Here is an 11,772-nt window from a genome sequence, read left to right as displayed (position 1 = left end):
TTTCTGATGAAATCTGTAATTTTGTATTTTTGGGGCAAATTTTGCCATTTTTGGTCAAAAAATGTGTATTTCCAAAACTACTCATCTGATAGCTTTGCAATTTGGTATACAGGTTCCTACAGATCACCTTAATGATATTTATTGAAATTATGATGAAATCTGCAATTTTGTATTTTTGGGGCAATTTTTGCCATTTTTTGTCAAAAACTGTGTTTCTCAAAAAGTACTGGTCTGATAGCTTTGAAATTTGGTATACAGGTTTCTACAGATAAGCTAAGTAATATATATTGAATTTGTGATGAAATCTGTAATTTTGTATTTTTGGGGCAATTTTTGCCATTTTTGGTCAAAAAATGTGTATTTCCAAAACTACTCATCTGATAGCTTTGAAATTTGGTATACAGGTTTCTATAGATGAACTGACTGATATTTATTGAATTTTCCAATTTGGTCAAAAAACGTGTTTCTCAAAAAGTACTGGTCTAACAGCTTTGAAATTTGGTATACAGGTTTCTATAGAGGACCTAAATTTGATCAGTTGAAATGATAATGAAATCTACAATTTTATTTTTCGGGCAATTGTTGCCATTTTTGGCCAGAAAATTATATTCTCAAAAAACTACTCATCAGATAGCTTTGGTTGACATGTTCTTAGGGATGATCCAATGTGATATATTCAAAGTATGATGAAATCTTCAATTGTGTATTTTTGCAGCTATTTTAGCCACTTTTTTCTGGCCACTGCATTGAGCTATCAAAAATTTCCACCTTCTTCATCAACATGTGTCAAAAATAGTTATTCTCTACATAAACACAGCGGAGCTATATCGGCCGCTAGGTCGCTTGTTATATTTCTAATATTCTAATTTGAAATGAATAAAATTAATAGCTTTGTTTTATTTTCAAACTATTGAACAAACATTATCAAAGCAATGTCCGCAATTCCACATTAGATCTGAAGACATTCACCAGTAACGCTCGAAGGCAGGGGATAGCAGTAACCAGACGAGACTTGCTACAGACACGGCTAAATAGATGATGAACAGAATTCGGTCCAATGTCTTCACAAGTCTGTCCCATTCTTCTTGGCAATCTGTGGCCTGTTAAAGAGAACGTCTAATTATTGTACATAGCTTGAAATAATTTTTAAAGGCTTTTTTTTCACGTCATACAAATACTTGACACAATCACTAATGATGTAGAGAGGAAGATCAATAGTAAATTCCTCAGTCGTCACTGCCTGGTTGTGAGAGGAATTCAAAACAACATGTAAATTCATTTTATTTAACACCTATCCATCGATATCTTTTAGACGCCCGCACTCAAATCGCTTGATTTTGCGAGAAAATACACTTCGATTTATAATCAGGCCATTTAAAGAAAATTCTTTGTGTTCCGTCCTTGGATTTTTGAAAAACCTACCAGCCAGCCAGGGAAAAAAACAAACACAGACAACAACACAAGTGTATTAACATAAGCTCAATTTTTATTTGGTTACTTGTGGAAAAATATTTTTAGTTGTAATAGTGTTTTCTCTGAGAACCTACCAGCACGCGGACGGCAAACAAAGAATTTTATTTAAAGCGCCTAAAGTGGTTGTCATCATAAAACGATCAACCAATCAACGAGCAGGAGCAATTACAGGCAAAGCAACATTGACATCCCTTCAAGTTAAAACTTGGAAACTAACATCAGCAAGAAGGTAATTGAGTAACATTTGCATGGAGAATATGGCCTTGTAATCAAATCGCATTATAAGAGCCTTGGTAATCGCCGGAAACCAGAACGAAGATCGACCAGCTGTTTGTAATTGCTGGGACAAGTCTTGTTTGTGGGTGACTGTCAGGCCAGGAGTGTCGTAGACAAGGCCAAAGTATCAACAGGAGTCAATAGGAGAAGTGTACATCGGCCTCACTGATAACACAATAAATCACTTGCCATTGTTCCATAACAAAAAGTATGAGAGCAGTACTGAACTATTCAAGTTCATTCGGTCTCTCAAGAACACGGACCAGTACTTTGTTGTATCATGGACAATTATTGTAAGAGCATCGAGATACCCTGAGACTAACATACGCTAGCGATGTAATATTTGTTGTCTATCAGAAAAGTTACGCATAACCAATGCTGATAAACGCTCTGAGTTGGATTTAAAATATCGCCATCAAAACAAGGATTATTTTTAGGATTTCAACATCACCTCATACATAGAAATGATATGTCCCTACCATATCCAATATAATTACTTTGTACTTCAAGTAATTTAAGCGTATATATCATCATCATCATCATCATAATCATCATCATCATCATCATCATCATCATCTTGTCACATTTAAGCTTAAAGTAACATAATACAATTCGAATTATAATGATATGTCCACACCATGTCCAATATAATTACTTTATACTTCAAGTAATTTAAGTTTATATAAATTATATCATCATCATCATCATCATCATCATCGTCATCATCATCATTTTATTGTCATATTTAAGCTTAATTATTAAGTGGTATAATACAATTCAAATTTCGCAGAATACATTGACAATAAGGAGCTGGGAATTCGCCCTTGCGTTATAGTCGAACCTATACTAGCCCCGTTAACTCGTATGTGCGTTGCATTATCAAAAGCTATTGTGGGCTGCTGACCAATAAATGATTGTACTTTTGTGAACAGAAAATAGTGACTGTGACTGTAAAAAAATTCTCACAAAGCTTGATTATTACATCTGACCAGTGCCTGATGCCTTTATATGGCTCACTGACTACGTTTAGGAAAATTCTGGAAAAATATGAGGAAACGGTGTCTACTTTCGCTCGTACTTGTAACCTCCACAAATGTAATAATCTCCACAAATGTAATATCAACCACAATTGTAATAAAATTAACCAAAAATGTAATAAAACTGTCAACCATTAATGTAACAACCTGCAACCACAAATGTAATAAACAAATTAACCATAAATGTAATAAAACTCAACCATAAATGTAATAAACTTGAACTTGCATATGTGATGATTTGTTTATCAATGCCCTGAGTAAATAATAACTTTAATAAGACTAGTGTAATGTTATTGCATACTTTCCTGAAACTAGGTTTTCTTTCCGAAACACAGAATAGAATACTTTGAGAATACTATCAGAAAACGGCGAGGTACCGATCAAAGCGTTAGATAATGGAAGCGGAACAGCAGTTCTAGACACTGATAATTACATAATAAGGAAGCGTCAAAATAACTCGTCAACCAGTGATACCACACAAAGTTTATGACAGATGACTCAGAACAAATAACAGAGAAATATGCAACCTTATGACAGAAACTTACGACACAAAACATGTTGACAAGAACATGTATCCATGTTTAAATCTAGTAAAAACAATACGAACACTACTTTGGACACAGTAGAACAAAATTAGACATCCTAACATCCCCAGTGAAGGAAAAAAACATCAAGTGGGACAACATAGGAATACAGAAAATCTATCGATTACTCCACACAATTTATCTACGTAAGATGACTTTGAGGCGACTGATTACGGCAAATTTCGATAAAAAAGACGTTAAAGGATCGTAGTGTTATACAGTCTCCTCCACTGTGGAGTAGAGACTGCACTGACGTTCAGATTACAGCTGTGTGTCGCCATGGCCAATCAGTTTTGTACCAAAATAGGGAAACGTAAAATACACTTTCAAATGTACAAAACACACTAAACGCAAACAATTAAGATATGAATAATGTGTGGAGTTGCTTTTCTTATTACAAAGATGAATATTTAAGGGCTAATTCCTAAATTACAACGACAAAATAGATTTATTCGTTTATGGTTGACAAGTATTACATTTATGGGTGATTATTTTATTACATTTGTGGTTACCATTTATTACAATTGTGGTTGGTGTTTTTATTACATTTATGGTTGATTTTTGTTTCATTTATGGATGATATTACATTTATTGGTGCATTTTATTACAATTATAGTTGATGTTACATTTATGGAGATTATTACATTTGTGGAGGTTACAGTACTGACCAGTTCTCACATATAAATATATGAATGTAAAAGCACATTGTAGCGTGTCATCACCTGCAGACGCATTCTGAGCTCAAAAACGTCGTGGCCCTAAACAGGAAGTATACAGTATAAACATACCCTGTTTTCATACTCAGGACGTATTTTCAATTCATTTGATGTATTCCCTTGACTAGAAGTATCGCTCGTCGACCCTTCAACAATATCTGAATGCATCTGGGGTGTTGAGACTTGACCGTTTCCAGCGTTGAACAGTTCCTTCTTTCCCGTGTAATCCTTACCATCCATATCAACTACAACACAGTTCTCATGACCTCGGCTACATGTGGTGACGTTTCCAAGTTCAATGTCCTTATTGTTGGAATTCCGTCTGTGCCGCCGCCAAGGTGCACAGTCCTTGCTCAAGAAGATTCTTCGAATCCATGGACTTGGGAAATTCTTCGCTGCCGCTCCCTTTCGTTGAACATTTATCAAGATGGTTGACATGACAACAGTAGACGCCACCATACCCATGTCAAACAACAACATTACTCCCAACAGAGAACCGTAGTTGGAGTTTGTTGGAAGGGCGTCTCCCACAAGAAGCTGAAAAACGCTCAGTGCCACCAGGAGTGTTACCGCAAAACTCAGTCGTTCGCCACAGTCAGGAGGAAGCCAGAATACACAGAACGACAGTAGGAACATCATGCTACTAGGAATGACAATATTCATCAAATAATAAAGAGGGACTCTTTCCATTTCCAATGCATATCTAGCCACAGATTCAATCGCAATATCGACACTGTTTTTGTGAAGTTTAACCTCACTGGATATACCCATTATCTTCCATTCATAGTTTATGTGTTGTACTACGTCTTTCACAGTCAGGTTTTCCCGTACGTTCAGGCGTAATTCGTGACTGTAGTAGGTGGTCGATGCGAATTGTAAGTAACATGTTTGACGATCCCATGGAAAGTACTGCATATCAAGATAGCAATGACTGTCAAACTGTGATATGGACATTAATATGACGGTTCCATTCGAAAACAGGTGGCATATTGGAGCAGGCGGAGGGGCGACCTTGCCATCGAACCTGTTGAATAAATTGCTTTGTTACTTCAACAGATATGTGGGCATTTTTTAGTAAAACTTTGTTTGTTTTTGTCGAGCTAGCTTACAGCTTGTTTCGACCACTTCTTTATTTAAAGAGAAAATTAATTGTCAATATCTTATACCTTGAATGTTGACAGTTTACGTTTACGTACGATATAATTACAGGTAAAGGTGAATGTTGCCATTTTGCATTTCGAAAATCAGTCCAGAAATTATGCAACGTGCTTCAAAAATTAGTGAAGTCGTCTATAACTTTTACCTCGTTTCACTTTTCCATGAGAATGATCCAAAGCATAATACTACCTACGTGTTTCTGAGAAAGACCCTTGGAATCCACACCAAATCAGACGGTACCAATAGCTTAGCAATATCACCGTGACTCGATGGGTTCCAACTCAATCGTTTGTCAAGCCATGTCTGCAAAATTAAAAAAGTTAAATTGCCACCGTTGAAATTGGCACATCATGACCTCAGCAAAATACACTAAATGGCGCATGGATTTTTAAAATGATGAATCAACCATCATCCGTAGCCGTTCCGTTCACAAAGCTACGGTCTGTCAAGAAAACCCAATAACTGGTTAGAGTTCATACCCTGCAGAGTGGGTATTCTCCTCCGAGACGTATGACACTAGATGTATAGTAGTAGTAGTAGTAGTAGTAGTAGTAGTAGTAGTAGTAGTAGTAGTAGTAGTAGTAGTAATTGTTTATTATCGTGACTTGCAATTCTATGAGTTACTTATCCCAATGGGCGTATAAGTTACCATTCAATTTAACTTTTATTCAGTACAGATATTCGAAGGCGTGAAAGCAGCATAAAAATATACAAATGAGTGAGCACCAGACGAAAGTAAGGGCATTACATGTACAAAACTTCTTTCCGTTTTTGAAATAAATAAATTTGGAAACTGCCAAAGGTATTTCAGTGTATCTTTTTTTGGTTTATCCCAAAATGTGTCCAGAATTATTCCAATGTACATACGTCGTAGCTGCTGATATTGTAGACAATCAAGTCCAAAATTCTCATCACAAAATCTACAGATACGATATATCTTGCAGTTGTTCATTTCTAAACCTCCCTGTCTCAATACGGAGTGGTAAACTATACATACGATGTTGAGCCAACAGAGACCGTTGACTACGACTAAAGTCAAGATTGACATATTTTTTCAACTTATAATAGTTTAATTTTCAAATTCTTTTCTATCAAATGATGTCATATCGATTCCGGTCATGTGCGTATTCGAATTTCAAGCTGATGGGCAACGTGCGCATACCGCATGCACTGTGCAGACGACGACGTGTTTTGCCCGTCACTTGGCATCAACAATATCGTGGAAGACATGTCTAGATCACGTGATTGACATCGATGAATGAGTACGTATTTTAGGTTTATTTTTCAGAAGTGTAACAAGCGTTTATTATTTTACTACCAGTCGTGCAATTGTGTTCTTACCTGCTTTTGCGTTGCTTCCACTTACCATTCTCCCTTCTGTATTCCCGATTATACATACATAAGCGTCGTTATCTGTGTTAAATACTGAAATTTTGGGATACCTTTTCCGTTTGTGTATTACTCCATTTTACATTCCAGATTTACATGGACTGCATGAATATTTCGCCTTTCGTTTACTCGTGAACTCACCTGCTTTGTGATACCGTTTATTTTCACATACTTGTTCTTTTCTTCCTGTAATGAACCATGAGCATAGGGTTACCTCATAGGAACATGACGATTGGGAAAGTAATCTTTCAGATCGCACTGTGGAGGAATGCAGAGAACATTATTTTACTAGAACTGGTCACAACACACTGTGTATTTTAACTTGTTGTACGATAAACGTACATATATGATCACATAGTCGACTTTGCCTGGAATGCTTACATGTCAATACAGAGGAAAAGCGTAGTCTTTTAGATTTAAGTCTTGCAGACGACAGTCCATTATTTCAATAATCGATGACAATCCGTATTGATCATTATCTGTGTAATCTGTTATAGGAAACGCGTTTAAAACTGAATCAAAGAAATGCTGTTTTATAGAATATTAAGTAAGATATATTTTCATGACAAGCCAAAAAAAAATATATATATATATATACACTTACAACATCAGCAATTTTAATTATTGCAAACTCTAAATGTACATCTACCACATCTGATCTGTTGTCAACGGGACGAGATAGGTGATTATAGTCTGTTAGTAACATATCCAAGAGTGCTTTCTCTTCATCTCCCTGGACCATACATAATACTGAAAACAACGGACATTATCAGCCTCGTGGATGAAAAGGATGCATAATGCATAATGTATTTTATTTGTGACGTGCATGTAAGCGAATCGGGGGTGCTGTACTACGTATCATTTACATGTGATAATCCATTGTTGACGTTTGTTCTCGCTGTACACTATTTCTTCTCCAAAAATAGCACTGAAACAAATAGATTAGTGACCAGCAGAATTTATCAACGTCCAAGGCACGCGATACACAGTTGTTATTGTAGTAGGACAATTCCTGTCTGTGAGTTACCCAAAAAGTCGGATAGTTATGTTTTTTCTTCTATACTGTAACACTCTGACAGTATATACTCAGAAAGAAAACATTCATGAAAAAATGACTTCAGTATAGTTTTTAAAAAGTATCGTTTTATGAATCAATTGTCATGAACAATATTTGAAATCACAAAGGAGATCATACCCCATGAGACATATGAAAACGAATAAATTGTAGCTGACGATATCTGTAAATGAAACTGCGTTTCGCGGCCGTGGACATGAACCCACCTGAGTTCAGTGCGATGACTAACGCTACTTCTCGTCTTCCGATCATGTCTGCACTCCAAAGACGTTTTAGTGCCAAGAACTCACTCCTATCTCGGCTAAAGCTAAGGTGATCAGTGTATATGGTCTATTTGCTCTGCGGTTGAATCTTGGTTATCGCCCACTCTCTATCTCTTAACTTGCGTGTTTTTGCAAAATAAAACGGGAGTACTTGCTTGCCGTATTTTGTGACGGATCAGATGGTTTTGTGACGCCTTTATTGTACTAAAATGATATTTTCGAAACTTCCTTAAGATAGCTCTTCGAATTGGAAGGAAGAGCTTGAGGTGGGAAGTGACATCGTAAGTGAACAGCCCGTTGTATGGGTGAAAGTGTGTTATGTGGCACGTCATCGCTGCCGCTCCCTTTCGTTGAACACGTATCAAGACGGTTGACATGGCCAACAGTAGACGCCACCATACCATGTTAAACAATAGCATTACTCCCAACACAGAACTCGTAGTTCGAGTTTGTTGGAAGGGCATCTCCCACAAGAAGCTGAAACACGCTCAGTGCCACCAGCAGTGTTACCGCAAAACTCAGCCGTTCGCCACAGTCAGGAGGAAGCCAGAGCACACAGAACGACAGTAGAAACATCAAAGTGGGGCAAGTGGGCCGTCGGGGCAAGTGGGCCACTTTCCATTTTACGATAAATTGTCGTTAAAAGCGATCTCCCCCTTTACGGCAAGTTTACGTTCCAGTATACCAGACATCAGACGAATCCAGCCGATGGTGGCAACCGTCAGCAGAGGCACCGATTTCAGGTAAAAATCCGTATTTTCTTCTTACGATTGCGTGTTTTACTACTTGTCACGTGTCCACTAGGGCGATAACATGGATTTCGACCGTATTCTATTGATATGATTATTTCGATAAAAAATAACTATGTAAACATGACAGAGACAACGGTGCATTTGTTTATGACACCAAATAATCAACGATCAATGACAGTTGTTGAATTATTACACGATTTTTGACAGAAATCGTATTTGCTTTTTCCAGTATGGCCGCCAAATTCAAATATAACGACATAAAGTGAAAACACCTCGTATTTTTCTAAGATTTTAGTATTCACATTTATCATTGTATTTTGCATGTATAAATAACTCCTCCATGTTAACAGTACAAGTTTTGCTGCATATATTACATTGTATTCGATAACAAGAGTCGATTATTTCCTCTCTTGATTTCCTTCGGCGGCCATTTTTAAATACTTCTCGTGGGAAATACTGGTAAAATTTGAGAAAATTATTTATAAACTGAATATTCTCGATTACAATTTAATTCATCTATCAAAACATATATGTTATTGAATAAATATTCCATGGCAGCCCATTGAATCAGTACTGCAAGTTATATTTTACTAATATGGTGACATGTTTTGTGACTGGCCCACTTACCCCAACTACTCTGGGCAAGTGGGCCACCACATATAGTGAATTCAAAGCTGTGTACTGCCTGAAAAATTAATGTTTACCAGCGGAAGCAGCTGGCCTGTAAACACATTGACACATTCACATAGGAAATAAATAGATAAATGACAATGAATTAATAAATAAATGGATAAATGAATTTATAAGTATACAATTATAATATTGTTTATAATAATATAGATAACATATTTATTTGCATAAAAGTAATTGAATAAATCAATTATATATTTATTGGTGGATAAATTGATTATGTAATGAATTAATTATTCAATCAATTGAAATTATATATTTATTGACATATAATAAGTTAATATATAAATTTTTTAGCTTATATGTATGTATTTATTTTTTTATGCATAGCATATATTTAATAATATGTGTAATATATGTGCGTGCGTATGTGGATAAATAAATATGTTTGACTAAGAATGTGTATTTATATTTTGAGGGTAATACAGTCAATTATATGTTATATTAATATGATTTTTTATATATTTGCTCCACAACAGAACATGGTATGAAGAAAAGACTTGCCCAAGAAGCAGGGCCTCTGGGCCCTATTTGCCATGCAAAATGCAGTCAGAGCAGTTCGCTATGACTGGTGGAAGTAACGAAAATGTACAAAATGACACCATGAATTATGCACTGGTGTATTTGGTTCACCTAAATTGGAACAATTCTGCTGTTCGGACCACAGCAGCAGTGACAATGATTAAAGGGACAAAGTCACTCATTTTGACATTATTCCAGTTATTTAAGTTTCTTGTGAAATATTATGGTATTGCTCTGCTTATTGAAATAGGCTGAATTACCCAGTTGTCACAGCTCAACTCACACCCTGTACATGGACATAAGGCATGATTACTTCCATCATTTTAATTTTTGGTAAGTACCACTGCAAATATTGCTTTGTGGAAGAGTTCATGCATTATAACTATGCATATGGTGAGAGTTGAACTGTAGCAACTGGTTATTCAGCATATTTCAGTGACCAGAGCAATACACTTATATTTCAAATGAAACTAAAATACCAGAAATAATGTCAAAATGAGTGAGTTTGTCCCTTTAAGGTGGTTGAAAAGGCTATTTTGGACCAAAACTTTTTTGAGAGTAAAATTCAGATTTCAAATATTAAAGTCAAGATGTTTGGTTACAATTTTTGGGATAACTCCCTTTCTTTACATGTTCTCGGAAGAAAATAAAAAAATAATATTTGCAGCCATGGTGTTATATTAAATTAATGGCTTGTGCAGCTCTGTACAGTTCATATAACAGCGTTCACAACTACGCAATATTTTGCATATTTGAAACTTTGAAAACAACTCTTTCCGCATTTTTTGCCTTGCTTTGCTTTGCATTTTCAGTATACAATGATTACAGAAATATACATGTATTTCACAAAGCACTGCCCACTATGTGATCAATACCACTGCTACTTGTCAGGTGACTTCATGGAGAATTATATTTCATGAAGGCTCGACCAGATTCATAGTTTGTAAGATCTGTACACAAGACAAGTGATTTATTCTTGCAACAATTTCATGTTAAAAACTGATGCAATACGTCTTTTGCATGTGATGGCGTAAATCAGTTGATAATTCAGGCCACTGTCACAGAACTCAAAGGACTGCTGAATGACACTACACTTAAACAAAAGTAAGGTCAACTTTACTCAGAATTTTGTCTGCATCGCGATCGCCATTCTGTAATGTATAGTTCTAAGTTATGAGATGCTGTAGCTACAAAAATGTAGCGAGATGGCAAGGCACAAAAATACTAAAGCATAGTCAGGCTGATAGTTTAGTGCTTAGTTAGATAATACTGTGAGAGGTACCAGTAATTGAATCCAAATCGTTGAGCATTGCTCAGTTCTCGCGTACTATCACAATGTTTTCCAAGTTATGAGGATACAGTTACTTATTCGAAATAAAAAATTACAATGTATTGTTATATTAATTGTAAAATTGACAAAAAATAAATAAAATATTAATGCATTAAGTGTTATTTATAAAGATAATCATTTACATTCATATATCTTTCAAAATAGGTGATAAATTAATATTTATACATAGATTTGTACATCAAGCAGAAATTCCAGCCTTAGGGAAAATTGCATATTATTGGTGGCCCACTTACCCCAAATAGTGGGGCAAGTGGGCCGCTTCAACAAATATTTTTATGGGCATGTCATTTGCATAATAATATTTCTTTAATATCATTTATTATACATTATATTTCATTGATCTCATTTTATATTATGACCATATTAACATGAGATTTAATGAAGTCGTTACAATTATATAAAGCAAAATACCACTAAGTGGCCCACTTGCCCCATTTTCCCCTACTACTCGGAATGACAATATTCATCAAATAATAAAGGGGGACA

The 11,772-nt window shown here is 35.6% G+C and overlaps 1 protein-coding gene across 1 annotated transcript; it reads right to left on the bottom strand.

Annotated features, from left to right (window-relative positions):
• Nucleotides 1-848: 848 nt before the first annotated feature.
• LOC139116036 (neuronal acetylcholine receptor subunit beta-3-like) lies at nt 849-8,052 on the bottom strand. The gene is made up of 6 exons (XM_070678530.1): nt 7,915-8,052; nt 7,238-7,383; nt 6,775-6,819; nt 5,438-5,547; nt 4,159-5,110; nt 849-1,100 (listed from the first exon to the last, which is right to left on the bottom strand). The coding sequence occupies exons 1-6, from the start codon at nt 7,958-7,960 to the stop codon at nt 966-968; spliced, it is 1,434 nt and encodes a 477-aa protein (XP_070534631.1). The 5' UTR covers nt 7,961-8,052; the 3' UTR covers nt 849-965.
• Nucleotides 8,053-11,772: the final 3,720 nt, after the last annotated feature.

The sequence above is a fragment of the Ptychodera flava genome, chromosome 17 (assembly GCF_041260155.1).
Source record: "Ptychodera flava strain L36383 chromosome 17, AS_Pfla_20210202, whole genome shotgun sequence".
NCBI lineage: Eukaryota > Metazoa > Hemichordata > Enteropneusta > Ptychoderidae > Ptychodera > Ptychodera flava.
The sequence above is the reverse complement of the archived record's forward strand: the minus strand, read 5'-3'. Positions and strand labels throughout refer to the sequence as shown.